Source organism: Halyomorpha halys, unplaced genomic scaffold, assembly GCF_000696795.3.
Source record: "Halyomorpha halys isolate HHAL.00 unplaced genomic scaffold, Hhal_1.1 Scaffold442.1, whole genome shotgun sequence".
In the NCBI taxonomy this organism is placed as follows: Eukaryota; Metazoa; Arthropoda; class Insecta; order Hemiptera; family Pentatomidae; genus Halyomorpha; species Halyomorpha halys.
The window spans coordinates 716228-742748 of NW_027108469.1; the positions used below are offsets into that span (position 1 = coordinate 716228).

General features: G+C 31.0%; 1 protein-coding gene across 2 annotated transcripts; it reads right to left on the reverse strand.

Moving 5' to 3' along the window:
• Positions 1-1713: 1713 nt before the first annotated feature.
• LOC106682806 (uncharacterized) lies at positions 1714-26521 on the reverse strand. 2 transcript variants are annotated; one of them, XM_014423866.3, is made up of 10 exons: positions 26210-26521; positions 22292-22444; positions 10759-10996; positions 9643-9823; positions 8248-8347; positions 7571-7652; positions 5433-5622; positions 2694-2731; positions 1987-2040; positions 1714-1914 (listed from the first exon to the last, which is right to left on the reverse strand). In XM_014423866.3, the coding sequence occupies exons 1-10, from the start codon at positions 26417-26419 to the stop codon at positions 1862-1864; spliced, it is 1299 nt and encodes a 432-aa protein (XP_014279352.1). In that variant the 5' UTR covers positions 26420-26521; the 3' UTR covers positions 1714-1861. The 2 variants fall into 2 exon arrangements, with proteins under 2 accessions (XP_014279352.1, XP_014279351.1); XM_014423865.3 differs by having other exon boundaries at positions 9643-9826; positions 26210-26517.

Consider the following 26521-nt stretch of genomic DNA (forward strand, 5'->3'; position numbering starts at 1 on the left):
GGCTGTCAAAATAAATGCATTTTGCACGTTCAGATTTTTACAGAATTTTGTTTCCAAAAAAAAAAAACAATAGCGAGAATTAAAATTAAAAATAAAACCCAGTCTTTGTAGTAATTAGTTCTACCCAAAAACCTATATCACTGATACCATTTTTAATCGTCTAAAATCCTCTTGGTAATTTCCATTATTCACAAAGAAAAATTTCAGACTGAAAGGTGATCAGGACACACTAGAAGGAAGCAGAAAACAGTTGGTCTCCTTTATTTCCTTCTTTAGCCTCTCTTCTTGATTCCATGATGTGAAAGAGAATGAAAAATGGGTAAGAATTTTCATTGGTGGTCATTCCCTAGTCGTAGTCTTTTAGAACCTCTTTACATACATACAGATATTTGTTTTTTTTGTGAATCTTATCTTGTATGTAAAGACGAAAAATGATTGATTTGTCTCTCCTTGCAAGGGAACCCCTTAGTTTAGACAAATGGGATCCTCACCATTCAACAATGAAGAGTTATTTATTCTCTACAAAAGTACTTTACATTAAAAGAAAGTTTTCCAAATCTAATCGAGTATCTACTCTGTTTTTGTTTATTTAATTAAATAAATTAGTAGCATTATTAAATCATACTGAGTCATTTGGAACCCTTAGAAGATTGGAACCAACTCTTTATTGCACTAACACTCAAAACAACATATACAATTTTAGAAACAAACAAATATAGACAGAACTAAATGCTTAAATCTCTATATAGTAAATTTATAATATAAACTACTTAGAAAATAAAATACAACATCGTAAAGGAAAAAAATTAATAAAAGGAACATGGTCCGGGTGTGGTTAAAGAAACTGTAACGATATTTTCTACTACAACAATTTTCTAAATACAAAACCATTCAAGACTTCATTGCAATACAGACCCTGTTTGATTATATGGTCAATTCCAAAATGTAGGGAGATAATTTTTTGGCAGGAAGATCGATGATTGACCGATTTTGATTGGAAACCTAATCCAATTGAAAAATGTCCAAAAATCTATCTTCTTCTTCCTGTAAACCTCACAATTTTCATATGTTCCACCTTTATATAATTATTTTTTAATGCTTATTATAATCAAGAGTGAGGGAAATTTCTACAGAGACAAAAGACATAATCACTTCTAGTTAATTTTTCTTTTCCAAATTTATTACAAAAAAAGATAAAATTTAAAAATCTAACATCGATTTCATGAAATTATATCCAGAACAGGGGTATTAATAATGAATACCAAAATCTCAACCATTTCAATGAACAATTTTTCAAGTTCAGATCAAAAATTTTAAGCTGTTTTCTTATAGTGTCTTTTCTCCTTATGCAATTTGAAAATAAAAATGTTACAGATATCTAATTAATAATTGTAAGGAAGTAGTATATCTTGATGTGATCAGTAACACACAAGACTACTAGATTTTCTTTTTCAACACTTCAAAGGGTCAGATATCCATTTTATAGCAAGTGGGCACCCCTATCCATAGTTATTTAATGTAATTTATAATGGTTCTATAATGTGTTGAATGTAATTCAAAACAAAGTAATAAAAACTAAACTGATAGAAATAAGTAATAGGAAATAAATTAACTGTAATTGTCAAACTAGAAACTAGATCTAGAGATGAGAAGTCCTTAACTAAACACCAATCTTACTCTTCTTAGCTATGTTAAGTAATATTTAAATAAAAATTTAGATTAAATAAAACTGGTAATTTAATATTAGTGCATCATATCCAGAACTGCTTGTCATCTACAACTGGGCTGAAGGTAGATTGCTGGCTCCAGAATGATGTTTATTTATTTTGTTAAATTTTGGATCCAATACTTTAGAATTAAATTAGCGCTTATTGTGCAGTAATGGGGTTGAAGAAGAACTCTTACAACCTTTCACTGAAACAATAAACAACATAAGTATGTTACCTTAAATGTAGTATAAGTGATAAAATAATCTTAGTTTCATACCATCAGAATCTTTATTATCACAGTACAATGTGGCTAAAGTGTTGATAAATGCTCCTGCAAAAATTAAAAAAACCAAAAAAAAACATACATATTATATTTAAAAGGGAATGAGTTCTATACAAAAATCATGTAGTGTTGTCATGGATTGCTTGCAACAACCATCTGTCAGTGCATATCAAAACAATATTAATTTTATGTTAAAAAAATGAACAAATGAGATTCATAAAACTAGTATTTTAGAAATCCTTTTAGTATTTTAGAAATTAGAAATGAACAGGAAATAATTATTAATAATTATAATTATATATCATTTATAGGTATGTTTGAATTAAAAAAATATGTGTAACCAATGAGTTGATTGGGCTTGAAATGCTAAGTCTCTAATAATTATTTCTAAATTAAATATATCCCTTTCCATGTTTAATTTCAATTATATTCTTTAAATTTTGATATTTCATACTTATAAATACAACTGAAATACTTACTTTTATTATTTATTATTAAGAGGATACTTCTTTAAAAGATTTTTTTTAAATTTAAATAATAGATTTTCATGCTTTACTTGCCATATTATTTTAAATTAATAAATTATGGGAAATTAAAGACGCTATGTTAAGCTTCATCCATGACAAACACAACAATCATAAAGCAACTACTACTTACATAATCATAAACAACACAATATGTAAAACCACGTTTTACATTACCTGAACTAGATGTTGATGTGCTGACAGAAGATTCACTCCTGCACAAAAAAAGAAAAGAAAATACTAATATCAATAATTCTAACATGTGTTAGTAATTAATATGTTTTTTTGGTACTAAAAGCATTGCATATGTTATCAGCCTGAGTTATTCTAAAAATACTATAAATCGACTAGTAGAAAGAGTACTGGTATACTTGAGAATAATGTACAATATAAAGCAATGTCAAATAGCCTTTGAAAATAAAAAAAAAATTGTATATTAGTGTAAAATCCAATAGGCAAATTTTACAAGCTAGATAATGACATCATATTCTTAATTATCTATATATCTAGGATTTTATATATAGGCAATGCAAGGAACTGCAAAAAAGGCTCCATACCTTCTAAAGGCTCCGGGTCCATGAGCAAAACAGTTAAAGTAATTTTAATATGCTTTCCAAATAGTTTAGAAATACTCTTAAAGGAGAAACAATTTAACTTAATAAGCTTATAAAGTACTTACTCTTTTTTATGAAAATTAAACTCAATTACACTAATAGACAAAAACAACTGTCCTGGTGCTATCAACCTCCTACAGCAATGTTTCAATATAATTTCAGAACACATTCCAAATTAACATCATGAACTTATTTGGGTTATTATATAGGTTGGTAGGACCGCTTCCTTTCTGTTCACAATATAGACAAAGCAACGCAAATCTCTGAGAGCGGAACTGAGATTAAAGTGGCCTATGTGCCTCTACATGTCTTACCAGTGGGTGTGTCACTGCTATTAGACAAAAGGTTCTTCTATTTTAGGGATGACAATCTAGATGTATTCAAAATAATGTGAACTATTTAATCTGTTGGAAATATGAAGGTTTTTTAAGAGTTAGTAGACTAGCTTCAGGTTGAGTACAGGATTAACTCCTTCCTATAAGAGAATAACAAAGCAGTAGTTCATAATTTTGGCACTATTAAGTTATAAGATAAAGCAAAGAATGTGGAATTACCAATTTTAATGAAACTTTTTTTGGTGCTATGAGATCAAAAAATATTATATATATGCTAAGTATTCTTGCCAATTCATCCCAGAAATCAATATTATATAAAATTTTTGTATGTATTTAACATTTTTACATACTGATCAATTTTTTTTTTTTTTTTTTTGCAGAATAAGAACAAACTATTGTTAATTGTATTGAATGAATTTTAATGTTTAAAAAAAAAACAGAAATTATTGGAGAATTTTTTTTTTTTCCGACGCCCTGTGTTCATGATAAAAATTCATGGCCCCTCACAATTTCATCTAAATCCAACATTACTACAATTGCTGGAAAGTAGCATTTTTGTTATCCCAATACATATCAGTAACATTTAGATTTTATACCTTTATAGTAAGAGGGAAAAAATAGGAAAAAAAATTTTTTTTTAGTAAAATAAATTTTCTCAAGCATTTTATTTTATGCTGTTTTTATGGCTCTAAACCCCACTCCTAAGTTTGATATAGATTAGTGAAGTCATGTTGAATGAATTTATAATTTTCCAAAAAAAAAAAAAGTTACAGTCTCCCCCATAAGGAAGGCAAACATTTTTATCAATAAAATATTTTTCAATTGGTATTAAAATTCATATTTAAAGGCTTATAGAGATGAAAAAAACGAATATCAACTTTATTTCTCACTTCAAAGTATTCCAAAAAATGTTTAAAATTTATTTTTTTTTTTTTTTTGGCTTCTAGAATTGTCGAGAAACTTCTGACACATGTCTAATATATTTTTTGACCTAGTATCACAAAAAAAGTTTCATTGAAATCAGTAACAACAGGTTCTGAGCCTCTCCTCTTCTTAGTTTCAGATTCAGCACCCTCAAAACACTCTGCATTTATTTTTCTCGATTTAAAACTTAACTGAAGAAATATTCGTACCTTATTTGATATTTTTTATTAATTATTATCAAAAGGGGCCGTTTAATGATGATTATGTTTTATTCACAATTACCTGATTGCATCACAGGAAGTATCCGTTTTGGGTGGATGTTAATAAAATAAAAGGCTTCTGGATCCGGTGCACACATTTCTTTGTTAATGAATTTTTTGGGTAACTCATAGAGCCCCATCATTGCAGTATGGCCTGTCTTGTACAACATACTAAGCTTGGCAATTCTTACATGAAGCTCATTAAGCAAGGAGTATACCTCTCTGCTTTTACTCCTTTTCCAAGTAATATTTAGTAATTAACCAATTTTGACTAGATTGTAAATGCATTTGAGGATTTTTCTCACCGATAGATACTAGGAGATTCCATTCCCCCATCCTCAAGAAGGCTTATATTTCTTCTCTGTATTTAAGCACTGGTCTGATAATTTTGCACAATTAATGAACATCCATTTTGAAGTTGACAATTTAAATCTTCCAAGGCTTGAAAGTTGAAGTTACCATACTCAGCACCCAATGTATAAAATAATATACTATCGATTACTCCTTTATAAGGGATATGAATGTCTTATACAAAGAAGAGTGTTTGAAATCGGTGATGCAATACTAAATTCCTTGTCTTTTTCAAATGCCTGTTCAAGTGTTCTGTATATTGTTCATTGGGAAAAAAGAATCAAAGTCAAGTAACATACTTTGATAAATTAGTGAAATTATAATTTATAAAATCATGTTCTATTAGTAATATTAGAAAAAAAAGATATATCATGTGAAACATATATATCTTAAAGCTAAACACATAAATACTTAAAGCCAATAAATACTTACTCAGAAGAAGAAGCGCAACATTTGATCAAGCAACAAAGAAGGCACACAATTATCCAAAAAAGTAAAATAAGAGCTAAAACAGCAGCAAGATAGAACAGTGGTGAAGTCGACTCGCATTCGCAAGTGTCGTCAATATGAAAGGCCATATTTTCAGGTTCAGGGCCTTCATTGTTGTCACACCTTTGTAAACCTGGTCATAAACAGAGACTTAATTTGGGATTTCAAATTTTCAGACTTAAACTATTTACTAGAAGTTATCATTTCATTCCTATTATTATTATTATTATTTTTTTCCAAGACTCCCATTGGAGTCCTATACTGCCTAACCATGGTTGGGGGTCAGTTTTTCATTTTGTGGGGCCGCCACTCAATGAAAGAATTCAATGCCACGGGACAGATTCGAAACGGCACTGCCAATAGACATCAAATTGGTGAGACTGTGTCTCAACCACTGAGCTACAGCCGGCCCTCATTCTTATCATAACTACAAAATTAAATGGAAATCCATATCATAAGTTCATTAATAATTAATGGATTGTAAAAACCTGCTATTACCTGCTAGTCTTCAATTAGAAACAAAAATGAAAATACTATCACAGCTGAGAGTGGTTGAGAGCCATTACAGCCTGGCCTGGTACAATCTACTGGCCAAGACATAAACCATCATTCAATAAACGAGTATCTTATGCTAATTTCTATAATTTCTTATAAATATCTTAACTTAAATCTTGTAATAAAAAAAAAAATCCATATTCTATCCGAAATGGATTCACCACTTTGAAGGAGACAGTGAAGTATTAGGATTACCTAACTCAACCACTATTTTGTTATTTAAACCGTGTTTTTATTTCTCAAATCTTCTTTGGGTTTCCCTTTCCTTCTGATATACCTGCATGCCAAACCGAGGGTGTACACCCCTTGGCCATACCTATATAGAAATAATAATAAATAATTAGATCCTTCCTCAAGGACCTAAGGTACACACCCTTAGAATCCTTCCACTCCCCTCTCTTCAGTAGTTGCTGCAAAAAAAATTGTGGCCACACTTATTTACGACTTATACAATAATTACATAGGGAGTAATTGTTGGAATAAAAAAAAAAATAAATAAAAAAGGTAGCTACAACATTTACAGATAATATATTTATGTTATGTTCAATATTTACATTATCAATATTGTTATAATATTTATTCAGTTTGGAGAAGCAAAAGGTACTTGAACAGAAAGGTGTTAAACGGGGAATAATTGGTGCATGTCATTTGTAAAAGGAAATGGATTTCCTGTGAGAGGGAGCTTGGGTAAAAAGAGATTCGTCCTTATTAACTTGAACACAGATTTCAGATGGATGTGACCTGGTAGACTGTAAATTGGATAGATAATTTGAAATGCAGGCTTTGTAGGATATAGGAGGGGCATTGAGTTCTCATTACATAGAAGAACAAAAAACACTAGAAAATACTGAAATCGGTAGGAAGGATAGAACCACTTCTACTCGGCATAGTACTGGGTTATATGCATTTCTAGGGATCATCGGAAATATACATATGACCCTGTGGTTTCCAGGATTGAGTTTGGTCAAAAGTGACTCCAAGGTTTTTGCCTTATGTGTGAAATAAAATAGGGATATTGTTCAGGGTAAGATTGTGGAGGACTTTCTTTAATATATATGTTTTTAAGTGATTTTTTGCCACCAAAAGACAGAGTTAAGCATCCTTTCAGAAGTTCTCAGTTCTACATCACTAATGGATTTCACCTTGATCATTGTGAAGATATTTGAACTTATTCACTGTTTTAATGAAATATTCAGTAGTTACATTATCGGCAGTAGTGTCAGTTATCAAAGCAAATATATAATTATATAACTATAATAATAATCAACCATTAATTTTTATGTTAGTTGATCTTAACAGAGTTAGTTGGGGTCAGTTGATCTTTTTTTATCCTAATAGGCTCTTCGGATTCCCTGACATCTCTATTTGTGATTTGGAAAAAAAATTCACTGAAATTAAACCTACCCTATTTTTGAAGATACTAACATCACTTGGGCCAATTTCCAAAAGGCTAATTTTTTTATTCACAATGATTTTTTTTTTTATCCTAACTTAAAAAATATTCAAAATGCAAAACCATATTCTACCTTTTTGTGCCATAGCTTCCATAATTCTATAGACACCACCAAATCCTGGGTACCAAATATCATCATGGAGGTGGGGCATTACCTAAAAAAAATATATATATGTATACATTTTTTAATTATGAAAAGTTTTTTATTCGAAAATAATACAAGATACAACAATCAAGGGAATTGAACTAAAAAAAATTAAAATGACAGAGCTAAATAAATTATACATTATAAGTTATTCCATTCTGCACCATTAAATACTTTCTGGTTATAATAATTTGATCAAAAAAATAATGACAATAATAATATGCTATATCTTTAATCGACTAGCTGCTCAGTTAACTTAAGTAGATTAAGATGAAAGGAATATGGTCCGGGTGCGGTCAAGAAAAACTCAAATAGTAGAAATATACTAATTTAAATTAGTATATTTCTACTATTTGAGTTTTTCTTGACCGCACCCGGACCATATTCCTTTCATCTTCACACACGGTCAATCAATAATCTTCCAGTAAGTAGATTAAGTGAATCCTTCAACACAAAAAATTCTCCATTATCATATTTAATGAGTAGAAAAGGAACTTTCAACCATGGAAGAAGTCATGGCATTATTATATTACATTATAATTAAAAATAATGTTTATTTAATCTAATTAAGTTACAATCTATATTTTCCTCTAATGAATACTTACACCTTTGCAAAGCCAAGAGTGGTAAGCAGTAAGGAATTGACCTGCTTGAGGACTTGAAGAAACATCGTTGCAAGTCTGATCGGCAGGAGGTCCTAAGCACCTATTTTAGAAAATTAAATTATTAGAAGGTATTATTATTATTATTTTTTTTTTTTTTACAGTTTGATCAGTAGCTAATGTTCTTAACCCCATCTGCACATTTATTAACAATCTTAGTTCTTGGAATGATTGATTTGTTTTATGTTCTTGACTTCATTTAAAGAATTCATGACTGTTAGTTTATTATTACTTTCATTGCTGTACTATTGTATCATTTTCTGTTCTCAATCTACCTCAGATTCGTATTTGTTTCCTAACCACTAAGACAAGAATAGCAGATCATTAATTGTATTTATATAAAACATAAATTAGCAGTTTTATGTTATTTATAAGTTTTATACAAAAGCACACAAGTAGTGGTAATACCACTTTATTGATTTAAATTTATAAAATTGAATTTATTAGTTCATATTTATCTTAAATAACAATTGTCAAAATTCTTGGTTCTGATAGCGAGTAAACTGAAGTTTTAATATTTCTCTAAATTCATTACCAACTTAGTACAATTTTTTAAAATATTTATTCCTTTAAATCTAATTCATTATGTTTGTTATATTCTTAATAGCATCTTTCAGACTTATTTTCTCTTGCCTCCAATATTTAAACCAATATATGTGTTTGCATTTTTCAATTACATAAATGTTACCTTGGGATTCAAATGAACTGGATAACAAATGAATTCAAGAATTCAAATAAATTTTCAGTTGATTTTAGCCAATATTATAGCTGTAGATATCAAGTTACTTAGTTATAGTATCTCAGGGTGACATCTGTACTAATACTAAATAAGATAAGTTTCAATAAACATCTACAATTGAATTGGTTTTTTTTTTCGACAAGAAATTGACTCTACTCCAATTTTTTTAGAAGAATGAAATGCGTTATATCATGTTTTTTAGTAACTAAATACAAACAGAAAAAAGGAAAAAAAAATAAATTAAAAGTCCTCATTATCCTTTTAACGAGATTTTTTAGACCAGATATAAATTCATCCTTAAATATTCTCTAAATAAAAAACTTCAAATTAATTAATTATTGGATAATAATGTATCAATCCATTAAAAAAGACAATATTACAAAAAAATAAATCTGTATTATTATTAAGTAATAATTTAATATATTGAAGCAATAAAAATCATTAATTTGCTTACCATCAATTTTTTTTCCAATTGTTTTATCATTCCAAATAATTAATACAGTTTTATTTTTTTATTTTTAAATTAAATCTTTATCTAATAGTCCAAAATGTATTTTTATATGTCTAATAAAATAGCTTGTCTTTGTCATTAATACTACCTCAATGCAGATGCATAATAACGTAGTAGTATATCTGAAGCATTTCTAGTGAACAAAGAGTAAAGAGACCTTTCTCTAAAGGGAACTGCGATTGCTCTTGGGCTGCCCAAATCATCCAAGAAAGGTAGAGGGATTTTCTCTGGTTGTGGGTCATTATCATTGTCATTACCATTACAAAACACTGCTGTTACATGAAAAAAATAAATTGTTTATTTTGAGTTATAATTTTTTTTTTCATTGAATAATATTAACAGTTAAATTTTATATAATAAGAGTTTTCTACTAAAAAAATATATATTTACTTCTGAGAAGTAAAATTTTTTTTGAGTAGAGTTTTGGGATGAAATTAAAATTCTACTTCAAACATTTATTCGGTTTAACTTTAAATTTTCCCCTGCCAAATATTTTTAAATATTAATTTTTGGAGTGCTTTACAATACCAAGTCTCCAAACTTGACATGTACCTCACAACCAATGGCCCAACATATTTTTTTAATAACAATTTAAAAAATATAACACATCTCATTGATATCAGCCTTTTTTTTTTTTTATTGAGAGAATTATTGGAAATTATTGGAAAACAAACATATAATTATAATTTCCTCTCAAAAGTCTTTCATATGAAAGGTTAGTGAATATTCAAGATAAAAATTTAAGCTTATTGAACCAATTATTCAAAAAAGAGGTTGCATAAGGGGAACAGGGTCAATATGAAGACTCACTGTGGTTGTGTAAATGAAATGGCCAGTCATATCATCCAGATCTGTATTTCCTCTAATAGAGGGAAAGTGAAATGTTATGGTCATCTCTTAGAGTATAGGTTACAAGATCAAAGATAAAACACTCATCAGGAAGTGACAGAGATAGAAGCAAGATCTACACTTGAGGAAGGAGTGCAAGCTGCCAAGAAAAATGAAGCCAGAAGTGACGGGACTAAATGGGCAAGATGTAAGAAGTAGGGGCCTAACATCAGCTGGCACTGTCTTTTCTCCAGTTAGTTCTCTTTTCATCTCGGAATTCATGATGTTCAAAGATTTAAGTTATCGCAGAGTTGTTTGACTGTTAGATTCATTTATCGATATTAAAGAATTCAGTACAGGCACAATCTATACGAACCACTCTTTCCTAGATCGGAGTTGGTGATGAGGTTGGAGCAGCAGGTGGGCTTGAAAGAGGACACCACAAAGGGGTCGATGTGTTTTGAATGCTTGACATAAACTGGGCCAGTCCAACCACCGCCATCCGTGTCCAGGGTCTTCTTGAAGGAGTTCTGCAGTTCATTGACCTGCCGAGCCGTGCAATATGATACTGTCCCCTCATAGTACTTGGTGTTGGTGATCGGGACACCATAAGCCTGGGCGTGTTAACAACACATCTACAATACTATAATATATAATATAAAATAAAATAGATAAATATAAAATGAATAATAGTAATAATAATAATGAAACATGTAAAATAATATATGCATATACCAAATAAACATAGATAGAAAAATTAATTAAATAATATCAAAATAAGTAAATAACGGATGTAAGAACAGTTCAAATAAGTCATCATGAATACATTACATAAAATATTTAAATTATGGCCAGAGAACTCCAAATCTAGCCCAGTCATCCATATGGCAGTCATGTGGATGGCAAATCTGGGCTCCGATATCCCGTCATTTCTTCTCTAGATACGACACTCCTATTGAAAGCCAGCAGAGGCTGATTGTGAGTAAGGGCATTAGAGCCACATGAGCAACTACAACTTGAATGAAGAAGCTGGCTGTTGCTAGAATTCCAATAACATAAAAAAGGTATCAGGAAAATTACTGTTTCAACCCCTTTGAAGATTGTAAGGACAGTTGGAGCTGAACAAGGGTGCTGCAGGATTAGGGTGATGAATGAGGTTCTGATGGAAGTAAAATTATTTTTAATGAAGTCAATTTACCAAGTCTTCCATGTATCCATAAAAGAAATTGAGGAGTATTACAAGTTTGTTGATAGTCCCTTATATTTATTTTGTTCTACTTCAGTGAAATTAGAGCTAAGTCAATACAACTTTTTGTTGTTTATTTTAATACTATTAATAAATTATATAATTTAAATTATTTTTACTCTTTCTCGTATAAGTATATAGTAGGGAAGTATTGGGTTCATGATATTCTAAATTCTAAAACATTTTAAGTTCTAAATTATAAGTAAACTTTTTCTAACTAAACTTCAAAACCTGAATGTATGTAAATAAAGTTTTACCAAATAGAATTCAAATTTTTTTAAACCAATCACATTTATGATAATTGCTTTATTGATCACAACATTTTGCCATAGAACCGGAAATGATCTAGTGACAGAAATCACACATACTAAGATCCAAAAATAAAATTGGAAATTAGTTGTATGATTATCTTTCCGTTGTTTTAGACAGTTAGTAGCCTAAAATAATAGCTTATGAAATTCTAGTTTTTAAAGAATAGGGGAGAATCTAGTTCTAAGGATGGTTTTAATTACTGTTTCCCTTTTACTTTCTATATCCCTCTCTGTCTTATCCTCTTCTTCATTTTCCCAACATAATATGTACTTATTTAGCTATAAATTTATTATTTATTTATGCCCATGCCCTAATTTTTAAAGTCATAATTAAAATTATTAAAGCTTCAATCTTAACGTTTTATTGATATATCTTAGAAATAAACATGGGACAGAGGTTTTACAGTATCCTCAATGTTTAATCATAAATTTCCTATTGATATATAGGCAAACTCCGTATAAACAAACCACTCACAGTGGTTCTTTTTAAACATTTTTAAAATAAGGTGTTATTTAATTTATAGTAATTATGTTACACATATATATACTTCAGAAATATAAGATTTTAATATAGTTTTCGGGTTTAACTTAGTTTAGTATATATAAAAGATTAATACAATTTTAAAACAACGCCTGTATTTTTTCATGACGGTATTTCTGTTTTAGCATTCTGGCTGTCGAGAATTTGGGGTGACAGGATTTTATTTTGTCAAGATTTTCGGATAAACCTTTTCATGACATCAATATCATTATTTAAAGCGTTTTGTGAAACTAAAGGAACACTACGACTAAAGAAAAAAATTCTAAGGAAAAATGAAAAAGGAATATGTTATTATTGAGACTATCAAAAAGTTTCCGACTATTTTTATTTAGAGATTCCCCCTTCGTCTGTCAATAGGAGTTTCCTTAAATTAACAGAAAATAATTATTATTTTCTACTAATTTTTCAATATTAATACTGAGTAAAAAAGAGAACGAATCATGACGGCATTAATTCACCAAATTAATACGTCCTCAAGGAGGCTGGCTGGCTTGATAAGTTGCGATCAACAGAATTATATCGCTAAGATAAGAATATATCGCTTATCATTATCTTTCCTTCCTTCCCATTTTATATCAATTTTCCACTTAGCCTGTCTACGTCATTTATCGAAAATTGATATTTTCAGATATATCTAATCCCAATTTATATTATAACAAAGCATTGTACATATCAGTTTTAACGGATCTTCAAAATAATAATATCGTAATGTATTCTGTTTACAACAGCATGAAGGGTTTAATTTTATTTTATTTTTAGAAAGAAGGCTATTCAATAAAGTATATATAATGTATATACTTATATATATATATATATATATAATTATATATATATAATTATATAAGTTCCAATTAAAATGACAATTTATACATAAAACATTAAGAAAGATAAATATTATTTTAAAGTTTTTCCAAATATTTATTTCCTCAAACATTTAAGTTTCTAAACTACGTAAAGCATGTTGATAAAAAAAAAATGTTGCATAGAAAACTGCATTTTCTACTCTTCTCATCTATGCCAAGAAGTTTCCTTAAATTAACAACAAAATAATAGTATTTAACCAAAAACAATTTTCAGTATTTGGATTATGATTAAAATTACAGGATTAAATTATGATTCATATGATTAAAAACGCGGTAGCCACGAGGTAAAGCGCGTGCATTGGTTGCACTAGATTTAAGTACGCGAAATTCACTGCTTTATGTAAAGATAAATAGATCAGTTAATAATAAATAATAAGTTTGTTACGTTAGTTTTGTAGTTGCTTTTCATTTTTTTTTTTTGTGTGATTTTTTGGTGCATTTTTATTTTTTTAATCCTTAGCCATTTCTGTCACACGGGGTGTTATACTAGAGGTAACCAACCTATTCTAACCAGAGTGGGAGGGTCAAATATGGGATTTTTTTTACTAACATCAGTTTTTTTTATCATCATTTTGCACTGAGTGTAAATGTATGTAAAACTTAATATGCGGATGCTTAGAGCGGGCCCCTTGTAGCAGTAGAAGTTGAGGCGTAGGTCTTAAACCCCGGAACTACAGAGTCGCCGGTTCGAATCCGTCCTAGAATGTTGACTATTATTTCTGTGGCGGTCCTACGAAACGAAAACTTGACCATACCACCATGGTTAGAATAGGCAGGTACCATGTTGGCAATACTCCCTCCGCTCCCTGTATATCAGCCATTTAGTCATGTCTGATGTATTTTATTTTCATATTATTGAGACTCAAGCTTACAATAGACAACAGTAGCTGTTTGTCCTTCACAAGCGGGAAAAGTATGGAAGGTTTTTCCAACTGATTTCATCTCACCGGGTTGTTTTATCATTGTACATCCGACCAAGATGCGAATAACACAGCTGGGAAAAAACATTTTTATTAGACATGACAGTAGTCATAATATCGTCATTGATATAATAAACATAAAATCGTAATTGACCTAAATGTCTCGTAATTGACAATAAATGTATCGTGATTGACCACGAGAACCTACTACTAATATACAAAATGGCTGCCTCCGCCAAACTCGTAAGTCACGTGACCAATATGGCGGTGGACGAAAAGAAAAAGGTCACGAGACCCACATTATAAAATGGTGGCGATCAACCTCCGCCAAACCCGTAAGCCTCTCAAGCAGCATAAAAAACAAAATGGCGGCTGGGCAAACTCAGCCCCTGGTGGCAGTCACGTGACTTAAAAGAGGGCGTGACGTATGATCACGTGAGTGGTTAAGGTTATGTCGAACTAAATTTGAATTTAAATCCCCCGCCAGGTGTCACGTGACCATATATTAGCCTCCGATTGGCTGACTCGATCAAAAACAAAATGGCGGCCGGGTACACTCAGCCTCTTCCAAACCCGTAAGTCACGTGACCAATATGGCGACGAACTAAAAGAAAAAGGTCGCGAGACCCATATAATAAGATGGTGGCGATCAAATACAAAATGGCGGCCGGGATTATTGAATAGTATCGGGTCAAACAATCCGAAGCTGTCCATATTTTTGTAAACCGTAAAAAACGTTTAAGTTCTCCCTCAAAGTTAGATCTTTAAATTTAATTGAATGATAAGAGACGTGGAATATAAACCAGCGATTAATTGTTTCTAATGCTAGTATATTATTTTAAGGCTCATATTTTGGTCAGTATTTTTTAAAAATTATTATTAGAGTGCTAACAATAGGTAGTTTCTCAACACGCCTGTATCACTCCATTATAAGCTAAAATAAAATTTTCTAGATGTATGTATATGAATGTACAGTTATAAATTGCAATACATAAATAAAATAATTTATTTTTTTTTATTTATTGGAAACAAGAAATAAATTGTAACTGATGAAGCTAATTCCTTAGAAGAAATAAATTTCTATTGTCCGATTTAGAATGTCAATATATCAATCCATGGAATTAGATTTATACGTATCGATTCCATTGTATTAACTCAGGAAAAGTAGATAAGGTGGTAACGGTAGGAATTAATAATATAGGGATTAGTTTAAAATATATAAAGTAGATAGCCCTTCATGAAATATTGAGGTTTTTCATTCCGTCAATTCGTGGTGCAATGTTTGGCGTACGGAAGAAGGTGGACACAGGCGGGCGGTTTTATTTTATTTATTTTTTTATTCGACTTTTGGATCCTTACTCTCAAGCCTGAGTTTGAGTTCCTCAGAATCTCATTTTTAATTTTTAGTTTTTAAGTGAAACTTGTTTAGGTGGTACAACAATCGCCCCGTATCAGAAAAAAGTTAAACCCTTCCTAAAGTATAAGGAAAAATATTTTTATTATTATTTATTTAAGAGAGGTTTCCCCTCAGTAAAATTCCATTTCCTAATCAGGAATAATAAAATTTTTAACAAATGCAAGAACCTAAGAAGTTTCTCTTCTATCGCGGAAGAGTCTCAGGCATATTTTCAACTTTCTTTTTTTAGTTGATCACAAAGTTCCATTATTTAAAAAAGACTAGACCATAAAAAAGTCTAATGCACTGTATCTTTGCAAATAATGGTCTGATTTTGATGATTTTTTTTTGTTTTAATTTGTAGAAAATTTAGATTCCTTTCGAATAATTATCAATCATTTCCTTCAAAATCCTTTATATTTTTTCTCAAATTAATAAATATCCCGCGATAGAACCGTAGAAAAGATCTAATCAGCTGCCATTTTGAAATTAAATTAAGAATTAAACAGTTTCCTTCCTCATTGCCACCAAGATATTTTATATTTATTTATTGTAATTTACAACTGTACAAAATAATAAATACAATAAGTAAATATGTGGAAAGTTTCATTTACACTTGAAAATCTTGAGAAGGAACCACCCATTGGTGGTACTTCAAGCATTAATATAAATTAGAAGGTCCCGTGGCCATTTTCTTTTCAGACGCCTCGGAGGATTATCAGGGATTGTTAAGGATTAAGAACTAATGGGTAAGGAGTTTGGAATAAAAACACGCAAATCTGTTTTGGGCCAAATCTGCAACGAATGGGATGTTAAGGTCCTGGTGGATGAGTTTATGTGTAACGTAATCAGGAGCATCAAGGATTTTACGTAGGATTTTGGATTGTAAGGATTGGATACGGGAGGATTTTGATGGTTTGGTAGAGCCCCAGAGCTCAATTCCATATGTCCAAATTACTGAGATATATAAATTTTATGATAATAAGATTTCAGTAAAAATAAAGGACCTTAAAATTGAAAATAAAATAATGATTAATTAATTTTTATTAATATATTCTTGTTTGAGAGTGGTTAAATAGTACAAGTATATAAATGGAATAAATATGCAATAATAAAAGTGTGAATAGAGAAGTAAATATGTTAAAAAATAAATAATGTTAAAAAAAAGGGGGGGGGTAAATGTATATGTAAGAGAAATACACATAAAATAGGAATAAATTAATTATAGAATTTAAATATATTAAAAAATGTTTGTGTTGTAAGCAGAAAAATTAGTAATAAATGTTAATTAAATTATATTGAAAATGTAAATTAATGTTTTAAGAAAAATTATGTTATATGATAAGGTGATAACAGAGTCCTAACCTGTTGAAGGTAGGTTCTGTTTAAAGTTAGCAAATGTAAATGATAGAAAGAAAAGTGGTTAGTAGAAGTTTTAAATTAAGGAAAGAATTATATAGAAGAAATTATGTAAGTAGAAATCTATTTTTAAAAAAACAAAAAATTTTATAATGTTATTATGATATTATTTTAATGATTAATTTATTTAGAGATGGGACAAAGGCAATTAGCCGGCATTTTTAAGAATTTTAAAAGAGAAAATGACAACAAAGTAAAGGTAGGACCAAAGAAATCAGTATGTAAGGAAAGAAAATAATGAAATTGTTATAAAAATAATTAAAAGGAGCTGTTTGTAGGTATCCTTGAAAATGACCCAAGTGGTCGAAAAGTTGGAAGGTTTAAAAAGAATAAAGTATCAAGAGAAAAAGGATCAAATTTGTTTTTAAATAATGATTAATATTTCTTCTATATTACGAATATAAGAATATTTCTTCCAATAAGATTTGCCTATAATTTTTTTTTTCTATTGACCTGCTTGATTATTTGTAACGAATAATCAGTTTTCCTGGTGTAGAAACACCAAATGATTTCAAAGGCCCAAAAACCTTTGATCAAAAAGTTTACTAACAATCCTATGATAATAATGACATTTCATTTAACTGAAAGTAATAATTAATAATGAACAATTTTCCAGCAAGTGAATGGAAAAATCAATGTTTAAATTGCATCCAAATTAAAGCCTCAAAACATTCTTTATTTTCTCAAAAGTCCAACGACCAATTCGGTCATCCTCAAGGGCAACCCCCTAGAAACCCCCTAGTTTCTAATCTTGCATCCTCTTCCATTCCTGACAATCCTCCGAGTCGCCTGAGAAGAAGATGGCCACGAGACCAGCTAATGAAAAATGTCATTAGAGTGCTACCAATGAGTAGTTTCTCTACACGCCTGTAGCACTCCAATTTAACTTAGATCAGATTTACTAAATGTATTATAATGTACAATTGTAAAGAGCAATAAATAAATATTTTTAAAAAAATAATAATAATAATTTATGTGAGTGCAAGGGTTTTTAAGATTGTCCTTGAGCCGAATTGGTCCAAAGAATGTTTTGAGACTTTAATTTGAATAATATTGATTTTATTTAAACGATAAAAACTAATCTCAAGAAATGAAAAGATTATATATAAATAAATACACATATCATTTTTTAATGTGATTTACAACTTAAAAAAAATTGTAATTCTTCCTTTGAATTTCAGGGTTCCTATCAGCTTATAAGCTGAAGCTGGGCTATTAGATTCATCAGACTAAGAACACTAAGCTGGACCCGTCGCCTAGTGAGAACGCAACTTACCGACAATGAGATCCCAAGGCTAATAATATGGAGAGAGGGAACTGCACTCTACAACTAGAGCGGGCGTCCAAAGCCACGAATATACTCATTAAATATAATGTTATTAATATTCTCCTTTCGAAATGCATATCCGCGGTCTAATGTCTGCCGTCCACGTGGAACAGATATGATTGTATGGTCTGACGCTGAATCATGCTGAGAGGAATCCTGTAAATCACAGAACTAAAGGAACACTCTTAGGAAACATTTTATCGAGCACTCAATAGGTCTCTCATATCAACCATGTTGATTTACAAATTGGTGCAAATGACATTTATCGAAAAAAGTCACTGCGAAATGCTGTTTTAATTAATAATTAAGTTTTTAATTAAAAAAAAAATCTGCTACAGTTCGCGCAACACACTACCCTACATTGAGTTTAAATTAATCAAATATCCATATATTTTTTTTATTATTCACTATGGCAATACTTCCTCGTCCTAATCGTCGAAATAAGGCTTTCAGTTGAAAGATTGGTTTACTTGAAGTTCAATTTTTTAGGAAAAGGTCTTTTAATAATATTTCTGGCAGCAAAATTTAAATTTGCTTTTAATAAAATATAGTAGAAAAATACAAAAATATAACACTGAATTTCAACACTCTCAACCATTTATGCCATATCAATTGTTATTGAATCAACATTGAAAATACTAAGGATGTAGTCATCATGTCAACTCAAGGGCTTAAATATAGGAAGGATGAAATTAAAAAAATAATTATTTAATAATAATGTCGCCATTACTATTAAGTAAAATAACAACAATATTAGACTGGCTTACGCGGTATTCGTCATTACCTTCTTTGACTTTCTATATTAATTATACTTTTTTCTAAAATCTTTGGCTTTCTAACGATATATAATACTTCTATTATACATATAAAAATTGACTGTATTATTTCAAATTATGAAGAAGATGGTCAGGGAACTAGTTAAAAAATATATATTAATAGGCAATAAAAAATAGGCAAATAAATAGTTGTTAACTCTTTTGGTTTCTTTTGACTGCGCCAATTACCATCTTATTTCCCGAAAGGTGTTTTGAATCCGAAAACAATATTTGTCCTATCATATCCTTATGTTAATAATCAAATCCTTTCGTAGATTATATTTATCTATTTTTCACTAGTAAAAAAATGTGAAATAGTTAATTATCTCAAATCAATCAAATTTGCTTTAGAGGAAGATTTTTAAAAAATCATCATTTAAGCCTTGTCAGATTATTCCAATAAAGATATGAGCTAGCTGACGTTGAAAACTATTCAATTATTCATTGACATGGCTAGTTTAAACAAAACCGGCATTATATTATACGTTTGAAGTTTTGAAATAGACCAATACAGATTTGGATACATTAGATTCTTACTTAAGAGTACTATTTGTAATTTCCAGGAAACTTCTATTTGAAGTATCTGTGCTAAGAATATATCTTCCAAGAAAGTGGAAGGAGGAGGGCTTTCAACTTTTTAAAAGCTTGCAACAACGAAAAATAAAATGTGCGGAATTACTTTCAAGTCAACTTGTCATCGAGTCAGTTCAACTATTTTGCAAGATTTTATATCACAGTTTGTTGGAAGGAGGAATAGGTATGAGAGAATTCCGAGAATCAATCTTACAAATATCTAGGGATACAACAGCTTCTAGATTTTAAGAAAGATGTAAAAAAGCAATTAGAGGATAAACTCAAAAGTCGGGTACAAGTTTTATTTTTTTTATCATTTATTTATTGGTATTTACAAATGTATGCCATATATACAACAAGTAAATTTGCTGTAGGTGAGATAGTGACATGATACAAACATGTAGAGAATCTACCCATTGATAGAACTCCAATAACATTTCTGGAGGAGACGATCCAGAGGCCATCTTCTTTTCTGACGCCTAGGAGGATTATTAGGTAATGAAGCAAAGACAGGTTAGAAAAAAGTGGATTTGGGTGGTTGGGAAGTTTTCCATGGAAGGAATGGTATCTGGTTTTGGCCAAATCGGCAACATATGGGACATTGAGGTCATGATGGATGACTTCATTTGTGTCAAACTAAGGAGCGTTAAGGATTTTACGAAGGATTTTGGACTGTAAGGATTGGATTCGGAAGGAATTTGATGGTTTAGTGGAGTCCCAAAGCTCAACTCCGTTTATCAAGATAGGCCTTATAATAGTCATGTAGATCAGTCTTTTGTAATGGATTGGCAATTCAGGCCGTTTGTCTAGTAAATGTTGTTATAGTCGAAATCGACGAGCAGTTTCCTGTCTTTTCAGTCTTGTATGAGGATTCCATGTCAGTCGTTTGTCGAGATGTAGTCCTAAGTAACGGATCTGTTCGGCAGGAATAAGTGGGGTATTATTAAAGGTTCTTGTTGGGCAAGAGGTCGTTGGTTTACGACAATGAGTAAATGTGATTTGGTGGGGTTTAATTGGAATTAATCTTAATCCACCAATTTTGGCACCATTCTTCAAGGGTGGTGATGTGGGATTGAAGGGTTTGGGAGACAATGTAAGGATCATTGTTCACTGACAATAGACATGTATCATCGGAATACGTGGTGAGGATAGTGTTAGGATGGGTTGGGATATCAGCTGTGAAAACTGTATAAAGGATAAGACCAAGGATACTACCCTGAGGTACACGAGCAGACTGACGGAATAGGGATGATTAAGCACCGTTGTAATGTACTTGAAATAATCTGTCGGAGAGATAAGAACGGATATTGAGGAAGTATGTACTGATCTTGTATAGCAGTCCTGGGTGCCAGACTCGATCAAAAGGCTGTTCTACATCAAGAAAGACTCCCGAGCAGTACATTCCGCGCTCCAATGAAGACGAGACAACATCAACCACACGATGGCATTCCTGGATAGTGGAGTGGGATGTTCGGAATCCAAACTGGTGATCTGGGATTATGTGGTTGTAATAAAAGATGGGATACAGGCGTTTCAATATGAGTTTCTCAAGGATTTTTCCCATGATAGGTAACAGAGAGATAGGACGGTAGGAGGATGGGTATTCTGGCGGCTTTTGAGGTTTGGGAGGGTAAAAGTTATTCTTGGAATTTTCTTTCAGGAGAAATATTATAAAACCATTAAACAAAAGGGTTTACTAGCATTATCTTGTACGTTCTCATTTTGACCAATGCAGATTCGGAAGAACTAAATTCTTACCGTAATGTTGCTTAGCAATAATACCCATTTTCCCGAAACAGAAGGATTTATTTTCGCCATTTAGGACCAGGTGTTAGCTGCCAGAACCTAAAAAGGGCGCATATGTGGAGAAGCCATAACGGAATCATGTCGGGTGTGTCAGAATATATCCAAATTGGTAAGGTCTTGCTGCGAAGGAATATTTACTAAGACACAACTATATGGCTTAAATATTTCACCAAGAAATAGCCAAAAAATTAAAAATCCTGAAGAACATTATTATAAGTCCAGCCCACAAGCTGTATTGGGAAAAGGGATCACACCATTCCTCACAGCAAACCTGTTCAGGTCATGACCATTGGCACAGCTCCAATATAATAATGAAGAATAGGTCCCTGGACCACTACCATCTCAGCCTTTGGGTAGGATTGGTAAGGTAGGGATGGGTAGTGCTAGAAAGGGATTGTATACGTACTATTAAAGTAATAAATAGTTAGTATATTAAATAAATAACATATATATGGCTGGCATCCCTGAATAGAAAGGCTATTCCTTAATTTTTGAGATTAGTTAACCATTTCTAGAATTTTAATAGATATATACCGAATGACACTTCCATGTAGAACAGCCGATTGGTGATTTTAAAGTATATTGAAAAAGTACTATATAAATAGTTAGAATATATATCAGTACAATTATGGGTTCACGAATTAAACAAAAGCCATTCAGACGAAGTGCAATATAATAATCAATTCCCTTACCTGCAAGTAGCCCCCGAAGGCGTCGGATATGGCGAGCATGATGAGCCTGTGAGCCTTGACGGAGCAGGCGATATCTCTTGCAGACTCCAGCGTCAGTTTTATGAATTCCAGGAGCAGCGGAAGTCTGCACGGGATTCTCTTAGGGATCAGCTCCTAGGGTGGTAGTAGTAATCTTTAATAATTAATAAGATTAAAAATTCATTAGTAATTAGTCAATATTAGTCTATTAGTGACAATAATATGGATTAATAAATCCATCGTTTAACATGGATCAACATCAAGCAGTATATTGTCAATAGATTTGGCAGCCACTCCACTCAATTTGTGAGTGTCTATGGCTCTAGTGCCTTCACCTGTCTTATTCAAGGATACCCAAATCAATTATAATTTGCCGTATGAATCGAGTGGACTGTATTTGAAATAAATTATGTAAAGTAAAATAGGAAGATAAACCTTTGAATTGATTTGATATTGAAATGATTTGTTACATAACTGATCAAATGTGTTTAAACCAAAGTGTTGTACAATATGGGATAGTTGTTAGAATTTAAATTAATTTTAACTATAGATTCAAATGGGGTTACATGAATAATAGAAGATATCGTTGGTTACTTGATGTTTTATTGAGGTTCCGAAGGAACTTAATGACTGGTTTCTCTCTTGTGCTTTTTTCTCTCATCCCGCCTCCACCCCTCTTGCCTGAGTGAGATGGAGATCTACTCATTCAAGGTGAGTTGTAGAAGAGTAGCAAAAATGGTGTTACTTTAATGAGTATGTGCTTACTCTTCAACCTGTAAAGGCCAATATTGCTACAAAGACTCTACTCCTTAATGTATTTGCCACTAGAGGGCTGCATCTCGAATTCGCTGGGATCCCGAAGTCCTGCCTTGCCATTCAGGAAGGTAAGGGTTGCTTCATCAGGTTTCCCTGGGCTGAGTATAAATATTGTATATTGTTATGATTGTGTTCTAGATTATTTTGTTTCACTTTTGATTAATTTATTAAACCTTACTTTACCTCAGTTACTTACTTATTTTGCTTATTCTTCTACTTTCGATTATTTGAAATGTTTATATACTATTTTATCATTAGCATTACCTATTTTATTCTATGTTTAGTCCTAGTTTTTTTAAATAATATAATTGACGTACTTTATTACTAAAATATATATATATATATATTGGTTTGATGAAAATATTTTGTTATAACTTTCAATTCATAGTAACGTTTGATTGTTCAATAACTTTACAGGAACGATATCTCCAAAACACAGGCAGGCTAGATATTGCGCCTTTCTTAACGAGGAAGAAAGCAACTGTAAGAATTCCATAATAAACTTGAAAAGTTTTTAACGTGAGTTGAAGGAATGCAGCTACTTCCATGAAATAAAAGTAAATATGATTCATATTAAAGTCTGCAGAAAATAAATAGTGAGGATCATTAATGTCAAAAATAACAAGCCAAAGATTAATAATAAACCGATAAATTATGATTGACCAGATTTATGAGTGGAATGAGGCAACATTTGTGAAGGGGAAGTTAAAATGCTGTAAATCTTAAATTTTATAGACAGGATTTTTGATTCTGTTATTAATTGAAATTAATAGACATTTAAATACGATGTTTATACAAATAAGTAAATTGGGAAAATAAAAAATCATCGGAGTTGATATATTGATGAAGAAGATGATGAGGCCTACATTTTTGTTTCATAATTCAGAAATTTTCACTATGTAAGTTTTAAAATATCTAATGTAATAGGATTTGGTATGATGATTCCGATACATTTTGTATTTTCCATCGTTGTTCATAAATTGTTGTCATTGTTCCATATATTATCATTTACAACTTTTAGTCGGGCGCCATTTTTTTCGGGTTACAGTGAAAAGTATCGAGGTTCATCCTCAGTGATTGTGAGGTGACTTGTCACTTCAGGCCATTTATTTTTTATAAAAACTCCTTCCTGTAGTCTCAGAGAAAATCCGTGGCCGATGGATGGAAGTATCATTCAATTGATTTTTGGATTATAGCAGTCTTGAAACAAAGAACATATATTTTTCGGAGTTTCTTTTTGTTTTCTTTTTGTTGGTCAAAGGTTCGTTATTGATGACGACTACAAACCAACGATAATTATTATAAAAATAAGTTTAAAATCCATCCTCACGCTGAAGTAGTTGATACAAGTACATCAATTATCAATTAAATAAATAAGCGTTCTTTATTTAATATAAAATTACTGTCTGATAGTATAAGCAATGTATTATTTTTGAATATTGACTTCAAGAAACGGGAAGAAGATGAAATAGAAAAACATTAGAAATTATCTATTATTATATGATCTTTCATTCAGTAGAATATCCCCAATCTTATAAGGGACAACTCTATTTCGTAGTTTGTTTTTGTTTAGTGGCGTAAAACATCATCTAATTTCATTTTTCTTATATTTGTTTAATTTATTAATTTAAATTTAATTTTTTTTTTGTCTGTGCGATGTTACATTTGTGTCAGTAAACCTTTTGATTTTAAAAACTGAAATACTAATTTTATTGTTTAATCATCATCTCTGAGGGTTTTTGAAATATCCTTGTTTAATTCTAAGCTATTGAGGTGTGATGTGAAATATGGGCATTGTTGGAAAATATGGCTAATTATCAAATTGTTATTGCAGTACTCACAGTATTGCAGTATTCTATTTTGTAGTGTTCACAGCTTACGAACTATGTAAAACATGTTCCAAGAATTAAATTTAGGTATAATTATTATATTATTATTGCAACAAAATTTAATCGTCCATTTCATAAATTAAAAAAAAAAAATCTGTGATCTTAAATTTAATAATATTCTGCAATCCCTCAGCAAATTAATGTTTCATTTTAACACCGGTGTTTTACGCAGTTGTCTGTTTTGTTTAACTTGGAATAGTGAGTGATTCATACATAATCCTTGATATTGTGTTAGTTTACTTTGAATACAATAGGAAATGTATTTATATGCAAATAGGTTCATCTGCAACCCCAGCGTACTATTTGCTAAAAATTAATATGTAAACATACACCTGTGCAAATTAGGGGTATTTTTTATTTATCTCGATTTTCATTCAGAAAAAAACGTAAGATTTTTAAATTTAAATTTACACAATCTTTAGTTCACATTTTCTTTTTAATAATAGACTTTACACTATGCCTGTATTTTTTCAATGACATTGAAATCAGGGAAATCTTCTTTTCCCAATAAAAAAGATAAATGATAAGACTGTTCGTTTCAACTTGCTAATATTTTGTGAAGAAAGGATCCTACTGTTTTGCGTGGAAACTACACAGCTGTCATCGATATATATTTGAAAAAAAATCGCAAAACGATTTAACCAAGGAAAGGTGTAGCCCTGATAAATTGGGAAATAAACCTCAATATTTTCGTAGTATTTCATCCGTTTTGTTTATACTTTTGCCTATCTTCTGTTAAGCCTTTGATGTTGTCATATACACTGAGAGTAGCATAATCCTACTCGCCATCAAAGCAAAAGTAAGCCAAAAAGTGAGGGGTTGATCACACCCTTAAGGTTTAGATATACGTTGCCGTTAATAGGAATGTCCGCCATTGTAATCTAAAGTGAAAAATAAGGCAGGCGGTGATTGACCCCAACTCCTTTGCCACGCCCCTGGGTCAATCAAGACCCATCTTTTTGACTTCACTTTTCCTGCCAGTTTATTCCCTTCATTGCACTCCTTCCTTCAGATCTATCAAACTCAGGAGGTTAGCACAAGTTAAATGAATACCCCCATGGTAGTAATACAACAAGTCATTACATCATTGTGAGACAAACAGATGTTATTTATATAATTTAGCAAGGATTTGCATTTTGAAATAGGTTTCCGTGCACAGGTTAGCAAATTTTTATAAAAACAGATGAAATGTTACCTGCATAAGGCGGCGAGTGTAGAGCAGCACTAGTTCCTCGTCGCTCCAGCATTCCTTCACCAGATCTGTCTGCTTGAAGAGGACCGTCCTCACGTTGGGGGTCTCGCAGGCTGTGGTACAACCCTCAGTCGCTTCTGAGGTCGGCAAGGAGTATATCAACAGGAAAAAGCATTTCAGGAAAATGGTGTCAAAAGCTATCGGCTTCTTCATGAAACTTCTTTACGATTCAGTAAATAGTAGTGAATATGCATTGAGTAAAACACAACAAATTGCCTAAGTTACCATCAACACATGTTTTCTGCATATGAATAA